The 20,764-nt window shown below is 33.8% G+C and overlaps 1 protein-coding gene across 19 annotated transcripts in view; it reads right to left on the minus strand.

Annotated features, from left to right (window-relative positions):
• Nucleotides 1–3,574: 3,574 nt before the first annotated feature.
• LOC143245209 (single-stranded DNA-binding protein 3-like) overlaps nt 3,575–20,764 on the minus strand; it is a 157,914-nt gene continuing 140,724 nt past the window's right edge. For 12 of the 19 annotated variants that reach the window (XM_076491297.1, XM_076491295.1, XM_076491288.1 and 9 more), the window contains 10 exons: nt 19,617–19,643; nt 13,704–13,780; nt 12,402–12,475; nt 11,005–11,047; nt 10,546–10,581; nt 9,889–9,937; nt 8,039–8,109; nt 7,730–7,817; nt 7,017–7,126; nt 3,575–5,551 (listed from right to left, as the gene is read on the minus strand). In XM_076491297.1, the coding sequence (XP_076347412.1) occupies nt 5,441–5,551; nt 7,017–7,126; nt 7,730–7,817; nt 8,039–8,109; nt 9,889–9,937; nt 10,546–10,581; nt 11,005–11,047; nt 12,402–12,475; nt 13,704–13,780; nt 19,617–19,643 (686 nt within the window). In that variant the 3' untranslated portion in view covers nt 3,575–5,440. Of the gene's footprint in view, nt 5,552–6,621; nt 6,744–7,016; nt 7,127–7,729; nt 7,818–8,038; nt 8,110–9,888; nt 9,938–10,545; nt 10,582–11,004; nt 11,048–12,401; nt 12,476–13,703; nt 13,781–19,616; nt 19,644–20,764 lie in introns of all 19 variants that reach the window. The other 7 variants (XM_076491292.1, XM_076491290.1, XM_076491280.1 and 4 more) reach the window with 3 other exon arrangements.

A 20,764-nucleotide genomic window follows, 5' to 3' on the forward strand; every position in this document is an offset into this window, starting at 1 on the left:
CTCAGGATGAGTGACAAAGAGTAATATTATTAGAACAGAAGCTGTGGTCTAAGGAAGATTCTCAAAGGTTGATAAGGTCGGAATATAAACCTATGGGAAGAGTCATACAGAGGCGATGTGATCAGAATACAAACTGTGAACTTGAAAAGAATGGCAAAGGGTGATATGATTAGAACACAGACTAGACCCTAGAAGAATGACATGACCTTTAAGTACTTTCTTCACAGGTATTCTTACTGTCACAATAACATTTGGTTCAACTTATTAAATATAAAGTAGACCAGGAAGTGAAATCCGATTTTTAAATTTCTGGATAGCATCTAGTACCACTTTTGTAATTATATAAGCGCATTTAATATTATTAAAGAATAATGCTTTCAAAAAGTGTATTTTAATGTTTATTTCCTTGTTTTCGTTGTTTTATTGGAAACAAATAGCATGATAATGTTTTTGCCCCTTATCTTTCATGTTTTGTCTAATTTGATGGCATACCCATAATTTGATTAAGTTGTTTCTTTACAAATAAAAATCCTTCTTGGAATAAACCAAATTCTTTCAGCTGCTGGATACTTCTGATCCAAGTTAATTCTTCAGTAGTTATTATTAGGAAAAAATGTCACTGGCTTCGATGTTATCTGATAAGGTAACTGACTAATTACTCCCTGCAATTGTTATAACAAGCAGCACTTCAACCGTCCATACTTTCTGATTCACTGTTGTATCTTTGATAACAACAGAACCACAAGCTTGATGCAGTTAAAGAATGAGCACTCCCCTCGTAGTGAACAATAGAGAGTGTCTCTGATACGTAGTTCCAGTCATGTTATATGTATTTGTCCTGTGGCATGCTAAAAGGTTTTCACTTATTAAAAATACTTTCATTTACGAACAAAATCTTTATATTTTAGGGCTGACACACTTGATATCACTTTCTAAGCGTTCGATGATTGTTAATTTTTGGTCTAGCTAACTTTTCTTCAAACTAAGTAATAAGACTACATTCTACGCAAAGCAGTAACACTAGTTTTGTATCAATTAATATTAAAAAAAGCACAAACGTTATGAATAGATGTGTACGGTCCCTAAGAAAGTAAAAAATATAGAATATGTAAATATGTTTAACGTGCGTTTTTGTGTTTTTCTTATAGCAAAGCCACATCGGGCTATCTGCCGAGCCCACCAAGGGGAATCGAACCCCTGATTTTAGCTTGTAAATCCGTAGACTTACTGCTCTACTAGCGGGGGGCTGTTTAACGTGTACTATATTATTTCATCAAGTCGTAAAGATCTATTAATCTCATTTCTTATGTACTTGTTTTAAATGATAACAAGTATTGCATAAAAGTTTCTGTTGGTTTGTTCCTTTGCCCACTCCAAAGGGTGAACAAATCCATCTTAAAGGGTGGCACAAATACTTGTACAAGCTGGGATGTTCCTCTGCTGAATGTACTATTTAAAATAGTCACTGACAAAGGTAATCCACATATTATGGCCATATAGAGGTGATAACGTTTTCTGTCTTGGTTTTGAGTAGTTGTGTTTGGAAAATTTCCCTCTTTATCTCTTCACCCAATTTTGACACCAATAAATTTAACAAACCAGACAACTGATAATTAATTTAGTCAATGTTCCAGTGGACAACGTTTGACTTTTCGTTGTTGTCCGTTTCAGTTTATCTTTTCAATAACATTTCTGTAATTATTACAATGAAGAATCTTTTATCTTCCTGCCAGATATAACTGTATCTTAACACCACTTGTTATTTAAAGCCTTATTTATATCGAACAACCGTTTGAAACGATGCACGATTTAATTTATTTACTGTTCTTAAATTCATCTTTGATATTATTTTATTTATTTTGATTCATAAGTGTTTTCAGATGTAATTTTTACACGCCTCTAATTGAAAACAAACAAAAGCAATTAAATATATTGGGTATCCTCGCCACGTAGTTCCTTTGCTATATTACATGAGTTTATATGTGATCGTATAAAATGTTATCTTCGAAAACTCAGAAAATCCTTCTCAAACACAGAATGATCAATGATCCAGATCGTGTTTTCTAGTGTGATGGGGAGTCTCAACCTTAAAGTGTCCATGAAACTTGGTACAAATTCGGTCACACTTTACAGGGTTATTAATCCAAAACAGCGAAAATGTCCTATCTTCCCACTATAAAAAAAAATACTTCGAAGTGATAAAGAACCCAGATTGTAGCCAAATTTGGAAATAACAGTTTCATACTGATTTTCCCTTTTTATGGGATTTTCTTGTGAAACTGTCTATTTGTGCTCGAGATACACACGCGGAAACATAAACACACAGATAACCAATTGTATACATATAATACCCATACTGGGGGTAATAATGAACTAACTATTAGAAATGTGAAGGAAAATAATTGTCCTTTATTCTAGAAGTACATGGTATGCTAATTTCAATTATGCAATGCTTCATTATATGTTCGTATTTTATAAGTGGACATTATATTTTTAACAAGGTCATAATTTCTTTTTTTTTTATAAATGTAGCATATAATTTTGGTTTTTACACAAGAAATATAACTTGACGTTTCAACTGATGATAATGTAATGAAATAAAATTTTAAAAACTGTTTTATATCATTTTGCTTATAGATCATGTGCAGCTTAAATTGACACTGAACATCAAGGTTATGAAACAGTTCAAGTTCTTTGCAGAAATAATCAGAATTGTTCAATGTACATAGTTTGTAACATCCTAGTAAATATTCATACTATCTCGTGCGTGGTAAATAACTAAAAAAAATAAACTCAAACGTTCAAATTGAACTTGAGACAAATTTATTCTGTCCAGATGCAAAAGTTGAGGAGAGGAATATTTTTAAGAATTAATATATTTGTAATTAAGGTGGATATGAATTCCATGAAATAAGACGCAATATTAATTAAAGCAAAAAAATTATTTTGATTTATTCAGCTGTGCTGTACAGCTTTAGGATTTTGCTTGGCTGAAGAAATCAAAATGAAGTTTTTGGTTTAATTTTTTTTTCAAGAAGATCTCTGACATGAACTGGGAAAACTTTGTTTTTGTGGGTGAGTTGGCAGTGGGATGACCCATAATGTCAATTCTTTATTCTGTTTTTAAATTGAAATATATTGTTCAGCATTAACATATCACCAATAAAACGTTCATGCCAACTAACAATACTTCTGCTGCATTTGTTTTTCACTAAATAAACATGTTAGTTAGAATTGTCATCCATTCAATAGGTTAAATTTCTTTTTTAAAAACAGTCATGACATATATATTAGGGACAGATTCAGATCTTTTGAGGCCTTCCTCCCCAGGATGATTCAAAATTGAGGTCCATTGATGTTTGAGCACCCCCCTTCCCCTCCATCCATCCATTTTCTACTAAATTTGGGACTTCAATAAGAACCATTACATGATGACCCACGTTATAATTTGTGCCATGGTGTTGGTTATTTTTTGTGTCTGTATATTTACAATTTTTTCAAGAATATTATTTGTTCTTCTGTATAAAATATAAAGAAAAATATTGAGCAGCTATCAATAAATAAGCAGACACTATTTGGAAAGATATTACAGTTTTTTACACCAAATTTACATCAGCATACATACAATAATACAACATTTTTACCAATGTTTTCGATGAATGTATTTCTGAGTTTTTTTTAACCATAATATTTATTAACTTTTAAACCTGCCACGTGTTTAATTCACTTCTGGAGATGATGTATTTTGTCTTAATAAGCACAGTTTACAAAATACACAAGTTACAGTTATGTAAAAACTTTGAAAACAAATTTGTTTTTCAAAGTAAATTTACAAAGTGGTTAACAAATAATACATTCTACTATGGTAAAGGTACTCTCCACTACTTCAGAATACAATTACTACCATGTTTGTTGCTAAAAATATCCAAATTATTGTATTTGGTGTAAAAATTGTACTTGTCCTAAAGTTACTTTTTATGACTTTCTAATGAACTTTCGAGATCTCTACACGTAGAGAAATAGTTGGTAATGGATCTAACATACAACAAATATTACATATAATTTATAAGTTGTAAATTACATTAATAGCAAACAATTTTTGAAAATTAAAATTTAAAAAATCAAATACTGTTAATCAAATAAATATATTAAGTATTTAAATTTACTTAAAATATTTAAATAATACTTTTAATCCTACTGTTTTGAGAAAAACACGAATGTAACATTACAAAATAATTCTCTCTACATATATACACACACACACTATTCTGTTTATTACAAGATTAAAGCGTTTTGACGACTTACACCCCAAATAACAGAAAACTAGAAATAAACAGGACTGAAAAACGTAGCTGATTTAAAAACTTTGCTTTTATATAAAACACTTTATAAGCAGAAAAGTTTTGTGCATGATGTACTTTGAGTCCTTTGAAACAAATGTATATTTACACAAAAATGTTATCTAGCTCACAAGTTTTTCTTACAAAAACAATTTACAAAAAAATTCAAAATAATCTATAATCCCTGAAATTTCATCAGATCACAAGCTTTATGTAAAAAAAAATCACAAAATTTTACATCAGAAAGTGGAACAACTTAAAATAGCGTGACCCCTCTCCAAAAAAAAAAACTACAAATTAACTTATATTTCAACAGGAAGTTACACATTAAGATAAAATTCCAGTTTCTAATGAAATGTTCACATTTACAAAATTTCAACTTGAATGTCATTCTACAAGTTTAAAGAAGATAAATTCTGAAGAGAGGCAATATGTCAATAATGATCACATGCTTGAAGGGTATTTTGTCAAGTGCATTACTTATATGCATGAGCTAAGTGACAGGATAAGAACAGTTACACTTATATTATTATAAAGATGTGTATATAAGTGTTGTTTTTTTAAATACAAATTGAAATATACAAAACACAATAATGGAATTCTAAACATCTCAGCATCCACTATATTAAAATCACTTCCACAAAAGTTTTTTCTGTGGTAATAGCTTGAATACATATATATACACACACACATAGACAGACACACAAATAACTTTCTAATCTACATTCATTAAACAGAACCATTTAAGCTACTATTTTAAGAATGCAGAGTCTCTCAATTCTTGTATATTTCAAAATGAAGAAAAACACTTATTAAAAGACAGTTCCACAAGACACCTAGTTGTGGTGTAGACTTCGATCTCACACTGGTGATCTTGAAATGGGCAACCCTGTATATCTGTCACAAGAGCTCTATTTAATGACATTCTGATAAGAGTCTTCAGAGTTTGTTAAAGCCTATTCCACTGTCTACAAGGCTTAGTAATTACTTCATATGGTGTTCTGTGGTGAAATTAGCAATTACGATATGATGATGGACACTGTGTTTATTTTAACCCCTGGAAAACTGCAAAACGTTTGGTAGCACAAACAGGGCATTAGCTATTGCATGAAATATTCTGAGTGTTCCGAAGGAGTGTCTTTCTCAAACCTTTTGGCTTCTTCCTGCATACTCTCCTTGATTTTCAGAATCGCCGCCGATTCATTCTGATCCTATGATAAAAAGAACTCAATATTTCACGTTTCCATCATTGATGCACAATTTACATCACAGTGATTTGTTGAAATGCCAAATTTAGCAAGTTGCTTGAGCAGGAAATATTCATAACACTAAATAAAATTTGAAGTTGTTACTACATTCTTTTATAAAGGTTGCCTTAATCTGTGAAAAACAGATAGTGCAAATCTCAAACTGCAAGGTTTAAGATAAATTATCAGAATGACAGAGGACAGAGACTGCAGGTGAGGTGTGGGAGTTCTAGTGTCATGCACAAAATATTTCATGTAAAAAAAACGAAATTTAGAAAAACATATTAAAAAAATGTAAACTAACCTATTCCTAGGGAGAAGAAAGACTGATACAGGTGATATAGATTGAAAAAATATGTTAGTAATTTTACCATTGAAGTCTGAAACTCGCCAAAGACAAACTGAATAGCAAGTTAAAGAATAAGTTCTGTAAGATAATAATAAAGAATAATAAAAATATAAAACAAATATAAACAAAATAAAGTTTCACTGGCACTAACAAGTGAAGTAATTTGAATATTTTAAGATATCCGTTTTTAACATTCCTCTGCCGTTCAGTTTTGCCAAAAAATAAGTAGCCTGAGTTTTTCCGCACAGCTTTACCTTTCAGAAATTTAAGTGCAGTATTTGTTGAATTTTCTGTCAGCAAGGCTGAGTTTTGTACTTTGACTGAGACTTAGCTGAGAAAGAAAGATTAACCAACACTTTCCAAAAGCGTAGTTTTAGAGCAATAATAAGACAGTAAGATCAAAAGATTATGCTAGAAAGAAGGTAATTTTATGGAATCTATTCTACAGGAACAAAAAAACGACAGTGCATTCAGAAAAAAGCTTAGTAAAAATAATACAGAATAATTAACATAAAATTGAAAAGGCTTGCAAAAATTGATAAAAGAAACAAAAACAAGTAACAAAAGTTGTCCTCAGCTCAGGTTTAAGTCTTCATCATGTGAAGACACACATATGAATCAGGGAGGTAAGTGCACTAAGGGTGAGGGGTAACGACTCCAGTGAAAAGACCGATTGCCAACGTACCTGGAACTTTATCCTGCACTTAAATTTCACAAGGGTGTGCCCTGATGACCGGCACAAGCCTGATGACCAGTACAAGCCTGCAAATGGCACTGCATGTCAATTCCTGATGTATCCCCTGGTATCTGTATCCCAAGAATATAGTATCAGCAGTTGGCCTCCTATACACACTGAAACCAACTAGATTCTTGGCTAAACCTCAGCACTGAAAACTTATGCTAAGCAATTTGATCAATATTCTTTTATTTTTCCTAAACACAGCAGAGTAAACTAGCATAGAAAACAAACACAGAGAACACCAGGAAATAAAATATGAAATTTGGTTTAATAAAAAAATGAACTCGGATATATCTGTTCCAGTGAGATCACAAAATATCTAACACCCAATAATAACTTACATTTTCTTGTCCATAACCAGGGATACCAAACTCACTCATAGGAGGTCCATCTTCTCTTGGCGTTCCCGGCCCATTAGCAGGAGAAGCTTTTATCCCGTCTAAACCATCACCTAAGATCAAATACATAGCTTTAGTGGGTGACAAATACTGCTATGCTTTGCAAAAAAATAATAAAGAAAATATTGGAAGTGTAACATTCTTTAATATATTCAGAGTGGCACACGTCCATAAAACATACGCAAATGTGTAGCAAAGCATTCGTTTTTTTATGTGTATGTACACATTTGGAAGAAAAAGGAAAAAAGGGAAAAGCATCATGAAACAAAAGCCACAACAATGTAGAATTTTAATAATTAAACTGATAATTACTTCACTTTGATTTTATAACACTTTACTAAAAACTACTGGAAAAACTACAGACCATGTAGTGATAAGGAAAAATATTGAGGTGAAGAAAAGAGCAGAAAACAGATCTAGTAATACATGAAAACTATTGTTTATAATAAAACTGAAAGAAGATGTAATTGTTTTCAATTTTATTCTTTATTTGTGTATATAACTGGATTTTAAGAAAAAATATCCAATACAGTTAGTTATACGGTACAAATAAATCTTTTTCACGTGCAATTCACACGATGAGACGAGACAGTACATGTTTAGACTCAAAGATTACCTAAACTCTTATTAGTAAACCTTTTAAAAAAGTAACATACCACCTGAAGTCATGCCATTCATTACCGCTGGACCCATATCGGATCCCATAGGACCCATTGAACCGTCAGGAGCAGGACCCATTGGAAACTGAACAAAGAGTTATGAACACAGTGTACTCAGGTGATCTTTGTGAAACAGACTATTAAAAATGTGTAAATCATCTTACAAGGATTACAATTAGATGGAATAACAACAAAACAAGATAAAGACACATTTGGCTGTTCAGCATTCTTCTTAAGTCGCTTTATTAAAACGATTACAAATTTTTCTAACTCTAGTTCTAACACTTGCAGAAGTTAAACTCTCACCCCTGTCATGTTTCCTCCTGGAACAGGTTTCATCATTGTGTACATCGCTTCTCCACCAGAGTTAATTGTGTCTGAACATATATAATTAATAACATATGACTATAGTACTCTCGAAAATCAATGTTGCTAAACTTTTTAGCTTGATCAGAGAATAAACAGTAACATAAATGATTTAGGTTTTTATTTCCAAACTTGACTATCAAAGATGATTATAAATGTTTCACATGCAACATAAAATATAACAAAGGTAACAGTTCATTTTACTAGAAAATATGAGCATTAAATAAAACCCAAATCATTTAACATATAGTCAGGAGGTAAAGATATATACAGAAACGTTCAGGCCCATAAAACCAGTCTTAATAGTATTCAATAGTACTTCAACAGTTCCTTTAAAGATAAGAAAAACAGCAATATTACTGAAGTGACTGAGGCTGCATTGTTTTCATTTATAATATGACTGAAAATGTGCTAATTTTATTAATGATGAGACAAAAATTGTGCTGTTATTATTATTTACATGTTTGAGACTTTGCTGTTTGTTTATTAATGAATTAACTTAATATTGTATTACTTTACTCCAGTCTAAAGACTCGTCTAAATAAAAATCATTTACTTCAATAATAAAAACACAGATAGTGTTTACATCAATTAAAACTAGCACAGTCTTAAATATTTTATTAAAAAAACAAACTGGCAATCTCTTTATTAATAAAAACAGTACCATTTAAGTCACATCATTAATAAAAATAGGCACCATTTCAGTCACATCGTCAATAAAAATAAGAACCATTTCAGTTGCATCTTCAATAAAAATAAGAATCATTTCAGTCGCATCGTCAATAAAAATACGAACCATTTCAGTCGCAACGACAATAAAAATAAGAACCATTTCAGTCGCATCGTCAATAAAAATGAGCACCATTTCAGTCACATTATGAATAAAAATAAGCACCATTTCAGTCGCATCGTCAATAAAAATACGAATCATTTCAGTCACATCGTCAATAAAAATACGAACCATTTCAGTCACATCATGAATAAAAATAAGAACCATTTCAGTCACATCATGAATAAAAATAAGAACCATTTCAATCGCAATGATAATAAAAATAAGCACCAATTCAGTCACATCATGAATAAAAAAGCACTAATTCAGTCACATCATGAATAAAAATAAGAGCCATTTCAGTCGCAATGATAATAAAAATAAGCACCATTTCAGTCGCATCGTCAATAAAAATAAACACCAATTTAATATTAAGCAAGGTAAAAATTTAGCCTTAATTCAAAAGTTATTTTTAACAATTCATTTCAGAAATGTTTAAGTTTAATTACACCATATAAATTAATCCAGTTATACTAACACATAAAATATATAGAAAATCAACAAAATTATGCTGACAACAAATGCACAATGAGAAACATGTATACAAAGCTTACACAGAAACTTCTTTTGAAAACAATATTCACACACCACATTACAAGAATCTACTACATCGACCTGCAGTGTTATATAAAATAATTTGAAGCTGATTTACACAATATCTGAAATATCACAAGTTAGTGACAGTGAAAGAAGCTAATAATTAATATTCATGTGTTTTTTAACATTTGATGCTGGTCTATGTAGTCAGATTTTCCTGGCCAGAAACCTTACCTAATAAAAGTATTTAATGACACATACTTTGATAATTATGTATTTCTACATTCTTAAATAATTTATTCTAAGCTGTGTTATTGAAAAGGTATCTGTTAACATCGATGGAAGGTATTCTTATGCAAGATTACCATATAGAGACATACAACCTAGAATAGACTGAATTAATTAATTCAATCTTAAATCTTACCTTGTGGGTTTGGTGTTAGGGATGTACCTGTACTAGACAGTAGTGGACCCTATGATATAGATAAAGTACCAGTAAAAACTACACACACACCCGAATATTTTAAATGGAAACAAACTGTTGGCAAGGGAACTCCAAAATTTTGGTATAGAATTGACAACTTATTTTTCATCCTGAAAGTCTTTGTAACTTAGTTTTAATAGTGTACTACATTTCTCAGAAATGTAAAATTAATATTTCTTGTTGGCTAAGACCAGAAAATGAAGTGAAACATTACACTAATATTACTAATATTTCTTGACAAAATATACTGATCTAGATGAAGGCAACATGTGATGAAAAAAGTTTGCATTATTAAAAAGCATTTACTTGACAACATTTGGAGCAAACAGCATGTTCTAAACTGGTTAGTTACAATGATATATAAACCTCTTTGTCAAGAGCACTGTAATATCTCTTTATTTCATAAAATAAGCAAGACTGTGGTGGTTGAAAAAAACTCATAATTTATGTATAGCTCACCAGTTAAAGATTCTGTGTTTTAAAAATAATGGTTGAAATGTAACAAATGTGTTTTTCTGGGCACTTTTAACAGCCACATTCAATAATAGGGCTATACATAAAATCAGCAGGAAACGAGAGTAGTGATTGTGAACTTACACGATGACCCCCATGAGAAGATGAGGAATAGTTCATCTGTAAGAACAACAAAATAAAAATATTATATTGACATCTACGTTGATTCTAACAAGTACAATTAAGTAGCATGGTTGTAACTCTTTGGTTTAAATAAAAATAAACAAGTGTTGTCACAAAAATCTCCTTGTGGAAAATTGTTAAAGTCCAACAATGTATAAAGATCCAAGAAATAGAATTACAAATCATATTTAAATTATTTCTTTTATTATTCTACAAACTGAAAAAAATTTAAAATGCATTCTGTCATTTACTGAGAACATAAACAGAATAAATGAATACTTTGTCACTTTCGATTTCCACATTTGCGTGTGAGTATTATAAATATATATCTTAACTGATGTTTGGAGCCAACGTTAAAACTAACAGGAAAAGTTTCAATAATACATCTTATTCTTCCAAATGTCTAAGAATAAATCTTACCGTTGATGAATTAGGTTGCCATGGTCTGCCACCAGGGCCAGGTCTGTCAGAAAAGTTGAAAAAATGTTTTTAGTTTAAGATTTTACAAACAAGTAGAGAGTGTTTTAATTAGTTCAGTGGCACATGTTTTTAAAATCAGGACCTGACAGTTGAAAAAAAAAACAAAATCTTACACATGTATGACATAAAATTAGGACCTGACAGTTGAAAAAAAAACAAAATCGTACACATGTATAACATCTAGTTCACAAAAAAAGAAAAACGATTATTTTCAGCACAGGATACAAGAGCTTCTTGTATTTCACACTTCATACATATGCACATAAAACAAAAACAAAATGACTGCAGTATGACAAGTGTGAAACACATGATATTCTATAAGCTGGAGTACCTGTCTGTTGGACAAGAGAAATGAAAATTCATTTGTAACAATGGATAGGATATTGTGCTTCTATTTTTTTCTTAGCATAATAAACATTAAAAATGCAACAAAAACACATAAAGGTACCAATATTGAGAAGAAAGAAATATTGTTTCAAGAATTCTAACAATAATATAGTGGTTGCATAGTTCATTCTAATGTTGAGGGATATAAAACATTGTTAGTTTTTTCTGAAGGCCCAGCATGCCCAGGTGGTTAATATACTCAACTGGTAATCTGAGGGTCGCGGGTTTGAATCCCCGTCACACCAAACATGCTTGCTCTTTCAGCCATGAGGGTGTTATAATGTGATGGTCAATCCCACTATTCATTGGTAAAAAGAGTAGCCCAATAGTTGGCAGTGGGTGGTGTTGACTAGTTGCTTTCCCTCTAGTCTTACACTGCTAAATTAGGGAGACGGCTAGTGCAGATAGCCCTCAAATAGCTTTGCGTGAAATTCAAAAAAACAAACAAACGCGCACAGACCAACAGATTTGAATAGATATGTAAACATTCATGTAGATATCAACAGATATATTAAAAATAGTTAAAAAGGTGTCTTAAGATAAGTAATTTTCGTAAATGTAGTGCACAAGATATGTCGACAAACAACAGATACACAAAAATAATGAGATCTGAAAGTCAAAGAAGACTATATATTCAGACAAGAAATAAACATATGGATAAGAACTTAACAAGTAAAAACTTCAGATAAGTAAAACTTTAATGTAAATAAAAATATAAACAACAAATAATAATCAGCTAAGAAAAATACTTGGCTTAACTAAGGAACTATATCCAAAACGAATGTACTAGATGTGTTGTTATAACAGTACAAGGGTAAGACTTTATTTAAAAATATCACCACTGCCTTCTCGAAATGTATTTTAGGTTTCCTTATATTCAGCTTATCAACTTTATAGTTTTTGATTAAAAATCTAAACTCAAAATTATTTGAAGACAATAAAAACTTTACATTGACATAGGAAGTATTCCAGGTCCTCCTGGTCCTATTGCACTGTTCATTGGTGGCCTCATTGTTCCATAGTTCTGAAAATAAAAAGAGAAATATTCCTTTTTCTTCTTAAACTAACATATATATATATATGTATAATTCTTGTCCTTTCACAATCAGAAGTTTAAAGAAATTTCTTTTATTTTTATTGGCTAACTACTGATGACTTTACACAAACTAGATCATTAGATTCTTCTTCCTTGCTTATATACTTTAGCAGGATAGAAACCATCTTCAACTACGACAGTTTTGTTTTTCTAGTAGGGTGGCTGACTATTGAAATGATTACCTACAGATGTGGAAGGTGCAGTAAAGTTAAAGGTAAAGATAAAAGATATTTGAATGATGAAAGTTAGATATAAGTATTTTATTTTTATATTAAAGTTTAGTTGATTGGATGTCCAAGATGAACCAATACATCCTTTAAATTTTAAAAATACCTTTGAATGACAATATGTTAATAATAAAAACAAAAAAAAATATTTTTTCATGTGATAAAGTTCTGGTAATAATTGTATGTATATTCTGATAGTTGAAATTTATTAAAAAACCAAAAAACAAATGTGCTGAAGTCAATTCTTCAAAATGTTGCAATAATAACTTCTTCAGAATAAAAAGCAGTCACGCCCTCTGGAGAGTAACTGGATTGATGAGAGCTTACATGGCTCAAAAGTGAAGCATTCTGCTTATCGTTACATAACACTTGTTTTTCCAAAATATGAACATGTAGTTAATATTTCATTCTCAAAACAGGAACAAAAATCTGTAGCAATCTTTCTTTTGCTTGGAAAGAGTACTCAGTTGTGGTTCTAGACAAAACACACACTATGGTACAACTAAACATTGGAACATTTATTATGTAACTTAATCCAGTGGATCAGCTAATATTCACACGAGGGCTATTTTCACATAGCCGTTGCTAATTTTGATCTGCTAAACTAAAGGGAAGGCAGGCAGTTAACAGTTTCAAGCACCAACATGTGGGATACTGTTCTATGAAGAAATAACAACAGTCACTCTTATAACACACCCATGGCCCTAAAATGTAGGGTAAGATTTTACTGGTATTGGCTGTGAAACACAAACCCTCAGATTCATGGTGCAGCATGCTAACTACTAAGTCATACCTGGCTCAAACAACTAAGTTGCAACAACACATTTTTGAAACTAGTGCAGTGTTTTGATATTCTAAAAAGAATGTTGATTATTGCATTTCCAATAAAAAAAATATTTAAATTTTTAACACTACACAGTGCAACTTACCCCAGGATTTATAGGCCCAAGGGGTTGACCTCTTGGAGAGTTCATTCTCAGATTAATAGAGTTAATGCCAGGTGGTACTGAAAATGAAGACATGGTATGAGTGTGTTGAATCGAGATCATAACATGAATCAAATATTATGTGAAATTTTAACACATATTTCTGTTATCAGCATCTATATGTGCCCTCTATTATAAACAGAAAGTAACAGAATGAACGAACAACAAACATGTAGCTTCAAACTCTACTACATAAATATGGATATTTTTTTTTTTTTGTAGATGGTTGATAGAATTAATACACCTAGACTTCTATAATATCCATCTTCCATACCAGGTGGAGATTATATTCTTGGGTTATGTTCTATATTGGGTTAATATTATAACTAGTTTTAGGCCCCACACAACATTAAGATTCTAAGTCAGGTTTGGGTTCTAAATTATATTTTAGATTTATATAACACATCTGTATTAGTAGATAGTGTTCAAAATGAAGATTTATTTAAAGCAGGAATATTCTGGTTGGTCACAAAGTTTATGGAACACGTAACACATCTCTTTCAAACTTAGATCATTGTTTTCCAAAACTTAAAGTGTTCAGTTAAGAAATCCTGTACACTTTTAATGGTGTGTAAGGAAATTAATCAGAGACTGGTGGTGTAAAGATGTTCATCTGGGACTGGTGGTGTAAATATGTTCATCTGGGACTGGTGGTGGGAAAAAATGTTAATCTCAGACTGGTGGTGTAAACATGTTCGTCTGGGACTGATAGTGTGAAAATGTTCGTCTGGGACTGGTGGTGTAAATATGTTCATATGGGACTGGTGGTGTAAAGATGTTAATCTCAGACTGGTGGTGTAAAAATGTTCGTCTGGGACTGGTGGTGGAAAAATGTTCGTCTGGGACTGGTGGTGTAAAGATGTTCGTCTGGAACTGGTGGTGGAAAAATGTTCGTCTGGGACTGGTGGTGTGAAGATGTTCCTCTGGGACTGGTGGTGTAAAGATGTTCATCTGGGACTGGTGGTGTAAAGATGTTCATCTGGGAGTGGTGGTGTAAAGATGTTCCTCTGGGACTGGTGGTGTAAAGGTGTTCGTCTGGGACTGGTGGTGTAAAGATGTTCGTCTGGGACTGGTGGTGGAAAGATGTTCATCTGGGACTGGTGGTGGAAAGATGTTCATCTGGGAGTGGTGGTGTAAAGATGTTCATCTGGGACTGGTGGTGGAAAGATGTTCGTCTGGGACTGGTGGTGGAAAGATGTTCGTCTGGGACTGGTGGTGTAAAGATGTTGGTCTGGGACTGGTGGTGTAAAGATGTTCCTCTGGGACTGGTGGTGTAAAGATGTTCGTCTGGGACTGGTGGTGGAAAAATGTTCGTCTGGGACTGGTGGTGGAAAAATGTTCGTCTGGGACTGGTGGTGTAAAGATGTTCGTCTGGGACTGGTGGTGGAAAAATGTTCGTCTGGGACTGGTGGTGGAAAAATGTTCATCTGGGACTGGTGGTGTAAAGATGTTCATCTGGGACTGGTGGTGTAAAGATGTTCATCTGGGACTGGTGGTGTAAAGATGTTCATCTGGGAGTGGTGGTGTAAAGATGTTCCTCTGGGACTGGTGGTGTAAAGATGTTCGTCTGGGACTGGTGGTGTAAAGATGTTCGTCTGGGACTGGTGGTGGAAAGATGTTCATCTGGGACTGGTGGTGGAAAGATGTTCATCTGGGGTGGTGTAAAATGTTCATCTGGTGGTGTAAAGATGTTCGTCTGGGACTGGTGGTGGAAAAATGTTCGTCTGGGACTGGTGGTGTAAAGATGTTCGTCTGGGACTGGTGGTGTAAAGATGTTCGTCTGGGACTGGTGGTGTAAAGATGTTCGTCTGGGACTGGTGGTGGAAAAATGTTCGTCTGGGACTGGTGGTGGAAAAATGTTCGTGTGGGACTGGTGGTGTAAAGATGTTCGTCTGGGACAGGTGGTGGAAAAATGTTCGTCTGGGACTGGTGGTGTAAAGATGTTCGTCTGGGACTGGTGGTGTAAAGATGTTCGTCTGGGACTGGTGGTGTGAAGATGTTCGTCTGGGACTGGTGGTGTAAAGATGTTCGTCTGGGACAGGTGGTGGAAAAATGTTCGTCTGAGACTGGTGGTGTAAAGATGTTCGTCTGGGACTGGTGGTGGAAAAATGTTCGTCTGGGACTGGTGGTGTAAAGATGTTCGTCTGGAACTGGTGGTGTGAAGATGTTCGTCTGGGACTGGTGGTGTAAAGATGTTCGTCTGGGACTGGTGGTGGAAAAATGTTCGTCTTGGACTGGTGGTGTAAAGATGTTCATCTGGGACTGGTGGTGGAAAAATGTTCGTCTTGAACTGATGGCATAATTAAGTTCATCTGGGATAGTCATCTTCAGAACTATTTTATATCTTCTGGTTTTTACTTTAACAGAGTATTACTACCTATAGATATTTCAGCTACAAAGTAGATATAACTCACAAAGAGTTATTATACTTACAGCTGAAACCATATGGATATTAATAATGTTGAAAGTCTTCCGAAAGCTACGTTAGAAGTAAACCCACGTTTCCAAGCACATTTAAACAACAACATTTGGATAATTTTATGTGGATTTAGTCACTTGAAAGATGTCAAGGAAGGAGGGGGGGGCATTTCTACTGTGAGGAAATACAAGAAATCAATTTCAAACGTAATTTCTTTCACAGTGACGTAACAACTAAAAATGAACTACATTAAAATACATGTGTTGTTGTGCGTGTTGCCAAGAAATACCCATTACTGTTAGTGTAAAAACATGTACGTGAAAACATACCGTTTAAAGCACATTTAAACTTGCTTCATACTAACATTACCACAACATACTGTTATCATTACATCATTTTCACAAGCTACAAACCCATACCTCGACTTCACTAAAATGATAAAAAACTGTAAACATGGAGTCAAAATAAGGATCTGTAGTTTGAGAAAATAATGTCAACATTATATCCTGCTTTCTTTGTTTGTGTTTTTTCGATTCCTTAACTGAAGGTTTCAAAAAGTAACCGTTACATTTTTACTCCGTTTGTTTCTACTTTTCTGACGATTCCTTCTACCCTTTTAAGTAAACAGTTTTTACTGACCTTGTATAAAAATACAATGTTTATACGAGTATGAATCGAGGCCATTATTATTTTAACAAATAACGGGAAATAAATAAAGTAGTTAAAGGAACAATATCGTTGAAGTTCTTCTATTGGCACATTTAGCTAAGCCTAGCTGTTACAGAAGGGCAGAGTACGGTATTGTTGTAACAAACAAAACATTAGGCCTATGTTCTGTCAATACTCAAACTCGTATACTTCTCAATTCTCAGTCACATTTAACGTTCTCAGTGTATTTTTGTAACTTTACATACATGTATATAAACAGACACATGAAGTAAATAGCTTCAAACTTAGAACCAGTTATATAACTGGTAAACTGGTGAAACGATTGTAATCAAACTCGGAGGGGGACTGACATAAGGGGTTTCATATTCAGACCTGACACTCTATTTCTTCCACACCACATTAAAAGGTTATAACCACACAAAATATGTCACTGATAGCTCGAACTATTGATATTTCGTCACAACAACTCCCCGGTTCAACTTATAAAACGTGGAAGTTTGTATTTCACAGAAAACTAGAACGATATTGTAACACAATCTATTACACTTTACAGAACAACTTAATCCTGTATGAACAAGTGCAACTGAACACAGTATTATCAACTAGTCATTAGTAAATAATGTTTAGGGTGGACAGGAAATAGGTTGTGTAAGGTTATATATATACACACACACACACAAATATGTAAAACACAGTGTTATGATGACAGTTCAATAACGATTTTTTTTTAAATTCACGCAAAGTTACTAGAGGGCTTATCTGCGCTAGCCATTTCTAATTTAGCAGTGTAAGACTAGAGGGAAGGCAGCTAGTCAGCACCACCCACCGCCAACTCTTGGGCTACTCTTTTACCAATGAATAGTGGGATTGACCGTCACATTATAACGCACCCACGGCTGAAAGGGCAAGCATGTTTGGTGCGACTGGGATTCGAACCCGCGACCCTCGGATTACGAGTCGAACGTCTTAACCCACCAGGCCATGCCGGGCCCTGAAATTGAGACCACATGTTAGCACGAGAATCAAGTTATTAAAACCATTAAGACATTGATACGAACCCGCGACCCTCAGATTACGAGTAGAACGCCTTAACCTATCTGGTCATGCCGTGCCGCCTCAATAACGAACAAATTACGTTGAAATACAAATTTGTGTTTTACAAATACACTTAACACTATACACTGTATCTAATCAAAATTTGTGTGTATAATACTGTTATAGATTTCCAACTCCTTTTTTAACATCAATTTTTTACCTTGTTATCTAAGATAAACATACTATGAATTAAATCCTTCAGTTTAAACACTGTATCAAATTGGCCAGAAATTTGTATCTGTGAAGAAACAGCCATAGCTTTCCGAAGCTCGACAGCAGCTTATAATGTACAGAATTTGTACTGCCCAGAAAGAGTTCTTATAGTACGGCGTTACGTGGTAACCAGATGTGGCGTCTCACGGAACGAATGTTTACTTGTGATCTTTGTCTTGTCAATATCTTTTTTTGTACATTTTAGGAATCCTCTAATCCTACATATCTTAAGCTGGTCTAACCATGTGAGATATTATTTAAGTTGGATAAATACATTGTATTCATCCCAGAGCAGTGTTTTATATCAATATAGCTACAGTACTTGTTTGTTTGTTTTGGAATTTCGCACAAAGCTACTCGAGGGCTATCTGTGCTAGCCGTCCCTAATTTAGCAGTGTAAGACTAGAGGGAAGGCAGCTAGTCATCACCACCCACCGCCAACTCTTGGGCTACTCTTTTTACTAACGAAAAGTGGGATTGACCGTCACATTATAACGCCCCCACGGCTGGGAGGGCGAGCATGTTTGGCGCGACTCGGGCGCGAACCCGCGACCCTCAGATTACGAAGCGCACGCCTTAACGCGCTAGGCCATGCCAGGCCAGCTGCAGTACTTATTGAGTTAATTTTCAGTTTCTATCAACGTATTTAGCTTGCGTTTATCAGAAGTTACTGCTCATATAGGACTGCGATGATTTTAGCGACATTATACTGTTAATGTTCTTCAGTAATTCGCATACATTGAATCCGATAAAAAAGATACCAACTTTCCTCCACCACGTACAAATTTTTCACGAAACGCGAAATGTGCTTTTACACAAACGAATCAATGAGGTCATATTTTGTTGTGCTTGAAATGTCCACAACTATTGGCTATAAATTTCACTGGACCAATCGCGATGCGAATCTTACGGATCGTTCTAGAAACCAAACACGATAATAAAAAAAAAGGTTACTTGTGGTTAACGAAATAATGATTTGATACAAGTAACAGTTCTTTTTGTGAAAAATCCTTACGTGATATTACAGAAATAAATAAGAACATCAAAATATGAGTGGCTGAATTATAGAACATCCGTTATTAAACCAAAACAGCTTTTATAAAGTTTAGGTTCGCAGGCCTGTGTAATCAAAACAGTTTTTCGCTAAAGCTATTGCGTAAATATTATCTCAACTATAACACTCGTAACACGAGAGTTTGAATTCCCAGTGGCACAGCGGTACGCTTGCGGACTTACAACGCTAGAAACCGGGTTTCGATACACATGGTGGCAGAAAGGGTCTGACTTATATACTTCAGATAATCTCAAACCCATATATTCTCAGTCTTATCCTAAACTTTTAAACAAAAATTAACATGAAAAGTAATGTTGCGCTACACAGTGTGTAACAACACATAAACGCAAATTAACACTAACAAATAACAGTAAAGTAATGTCCACGAAACAGGAGTGAGGCCTACCTTGCCACCCAAACTCCCCACCTTCACCTGTAAATATAAAGAATAATAATAATTAGTAATGGAAATGACACAAATTACACTGAATTAAAATACGAATACGACAATAAAACGTCGTTGAAACCTTTATCGCGAAGTTCGAAAATGTCCTCTTTTCAACAATAGTTTAATGGTTTGTTTCAGCGTACACTGTAGAATGGTTTGCTTTTGAATGGGCTATCTGCGCTAGCCGTCCTTAATTTACCAATGTGAGGCTAAACGAAAGGCAGCTAGTCATCACCATCCACCGCCAACTGTTGGGCTACTCTTTTACCAACGAATAATGGGATGGACCGTGACATTATACCCCCCACCTCTCACACACCTGAAAGGGCGACTATGTTTGGTGTGACGAGGATTCGAACCCGCGACCCTCAGATTACGAGTCGAGTGCCTTAACCACCTGGCCATGCCGGGAACATTCTAGAATGTTCTCAAGGCATTAAATTCACACACAAAAATGTGTTTTATATGAAACAACGGTGTTATGATCGAACAACTCTACCAGTAGCTGCATAACTTCTGAGGGATTTGATTCCCTCGGTGGACTGAGCAGATAGCCTGATGTGGCTTTGCTAATAAGAAAACACACTGACGAATTGATTACAAAGTCTCCTTGATAAAGTTCGTAGCTGAATCATTTCCATAATTAGATAAGAACAAAACTACATACAATGATACACACAAAGAAATGGATAAAGTTCGCGAATCATCGGTTCTTATGAAGGTCGGTTGTTGTTAGTTTTTGTAAAGTGATTTTCAACATTTTCCTTGTGTTTCCTGATACCACGACGATATATAGCAGTAACTGTTTATTATCTATGTACATACTGTAACAAAACATATTAGATAAAATTGTACGTTTTACCACATTGTTACAAAATCACCACTAACTTGGCACATATCTTGATAGAATAACGTCTACTCTTAACAACACAGTACGTATCTTGACAGAATGTTTACACATAACACCAGTAACACAGTACATATCTTGACAGAATAATGTTTACACATAACACCAGTAACACAGTACGTATCTTGATAGAATAATGTTTGCACATAACACCAGTAACACAGTAACACAGTACGTATCTTTATAGAATAATGTTTAC

This window comes from Tachypleus tridentatus, chromosome 2 (assembly GCF_004210375.1).
Source record: "Tachypleus tridentatus isolate NWPU-2018 chromosome 2, ASM421037v1, whole genome shotgun sequence".
Classification (NCBI taxonomy): domain Eukaryota; kingdom Metazoa; phylum Arthropoda; class Merostomata; order Xiphosura; family Limulidae; genus Tachypleus; species Tachypleus tridentatus.